Source organism: Lipotes vexillifer, unplaced genomic scaffold (genome assembly GCF_000442215.2).
Source record: "Lipotes vexillifer unplaced genomic scaffold, Lipotes_vexillifer_v1.1 scaffold1, whole genome shotgun sequence".
NCBI classification, from domain to species: Eukaryota; Metazoa; Chordata; class Mammalia; order Artiodactyla; family Lipotidae; genus Lipotes; species Lipotes vexillifer.
Window position 1 is genome coordinate 168,061 of NW_006779068.1, and position 1,947 is coordinate 170,007.

Genomic DNA, 1,947 nt, shown 5'->3' on the forward strand with positions numbered 1-1,947 from the left:
GTTCCTGTTGTTTCAATAAATCATAGAGGTGGCTCATTAATGTAACAACCAATGTAATGTAACAACCAATACATTGGCATACTTAATAATGCCAATATATTACACTACCACTGCCTTGTTAGTAACAATATTTTATACACAAGGATGTTCAATTTAATATTGCTTGTAAAAAAAAAAAACCTGGAAATATCTTTTATGTCCATCAGTGGAAATAAGCTAAATTATGGTACTACCATAGAAATATGATGTTAAAACAACCTATTTAGTGGGAATTTTTCATTATAATTTTGTTTATAATAATTTTCTAAATGCTTTCATTGGCTTATTATTTATTTTTAATTCTATAAGTTTTCCATTTATATCTTTCATTCTTCTACTGGGTTATTGGTCTTATTCATTTATAGAAGGCCTTTGTAATCTGTGGGTCTTAAGCCTATGACATGTACATGACAAATATTTTCTCCCAATCTTTGAGTTTCTAGTGTCCTTTGCTGTACAAAATTGGTAAATTGCTTATGTAGTAAAAATCTTCTCTCTAATGGACTCTGTTCATTCACATGGGGATTGTGAGTTGCTAATAAGTTTATGGCCACAATTTTTAAGCAACATATGTGAGATACTTCATTCTGCAAAAATCCTTATCCATTCATATCTAGAAGATGAACAATATATGCAGATACTCTCGCCTGTAATTACTTTTGTGAGGATACCCTGCAGCCTCACCCTGCCACTTTACAACGATTAAGGTTGCTGGGATTGGGTGATGGATGTTTCATATGCTATTTGCTCTCATTTTGTGTATGCTTGGGGATTTCTATAATTAAAAATAAATTTAAAATTTAAAGGGAATCTAAACCAATTTGGAGGAAGATCCCAAAACAACTTCTAATAGATGGAAATGAAAAACATATCTGAAGATTCAGGGAGTAACAACATACTCAGCAGGGCTTGTGTAAAAAATTGATATTCATCCACACTATTGTCAAGGTCCAGTGGAGTGCTGAATCCCTCAAGGGCAGTTTCTTCCAATACTTCTTCATCCCAATCATCATCATCTTCCTCCTCATCTTCACCTCTTCCATTATTTGACTGCATTGCTTGAGCAGTTACATTCGTCTCCTCTTCATCACTTGAAATCTCTTCTGTGAATCCATTATTTATTTAAAAGGAATCAAACACATAAGGACAAAATATAAATTCCATAAAGAAAATAAAAATTATAAATGACATTCTAGAAATGGAAAAATGACCATTTAATTTTATGTAAAATTATTAAAATAAACCTTACCTTTACTGTAGTTGCTAAACTGAAAATGACTTTATCTTCCTCACTCAAAACAATTTCTAACTATCTCTAAAGATGAACATTATCACTGTCTTACTATGGCTGCTTCACATCCATTAATATAAAATATACTATTTAGCCACAGATTCCCAAATTAACTTTTTCTGTCAAAAAAGACATTAAATGATTATGCATTCAGTGCATGTGTTTTAAATAACAATGACCTACCACTGAGAATTTGAGTCTGTTAGCAATTAACTAAGTTGATTATGAACTGCTCGGAAATGCTCAAATGAAGAGGTCATTTCTGCTAATGAAACAGAAAAATATAGAAATACAGAGGAAAAATAATTAGCTACATGTGGGTTAAAAAAATTGAAAGCTGAATCGTATATCCCCATAGATTCAGTTTCTATTTTCAGGGCTGGTCTGTTCCAAGCAGTTAGTCCAGTATTATAAATAACCGGAAGATAGTAAATGCAGAACGAAATCAACCTAAGAAGAGAAACCTGGAGTAAACCCAAACCAGGCAATATTAATCTAAACCTAGTTGTATAAAACACACCATACTGAAGCACCTGGATTCAACTGCAAGGTAGTTTTAGGGATAATGCAAGAAACCATAGTTTTGACCACATACATGGGAAAAAAAAAAAAAAAAT

The 1,947-nt window shown here is 32.0% G+C and overlaps 1 protein-coding gene across 1 annotated transcript in view; it reads right to left on the reverse strand.

Moving 5' to 3' along the window:
- IPO8 (importin 8) overlaps positions 1 to 1,947 on the reverse strand; it is a 71,395-nt gene that overhangs the window by 4,535 nt on the left and 64,913 nt on the right. Inside the window, exon 23 of the mRNA XM_007452171.1 lies at positions 939 to 1,142. Coding sequence (XP_007452233.1) covers positions 939 to 1,142 — 204 coding nt within the window. The remainder of the gene's footprint in view (positions 1 to 938; positions 1,143 to 1,947) is intronic.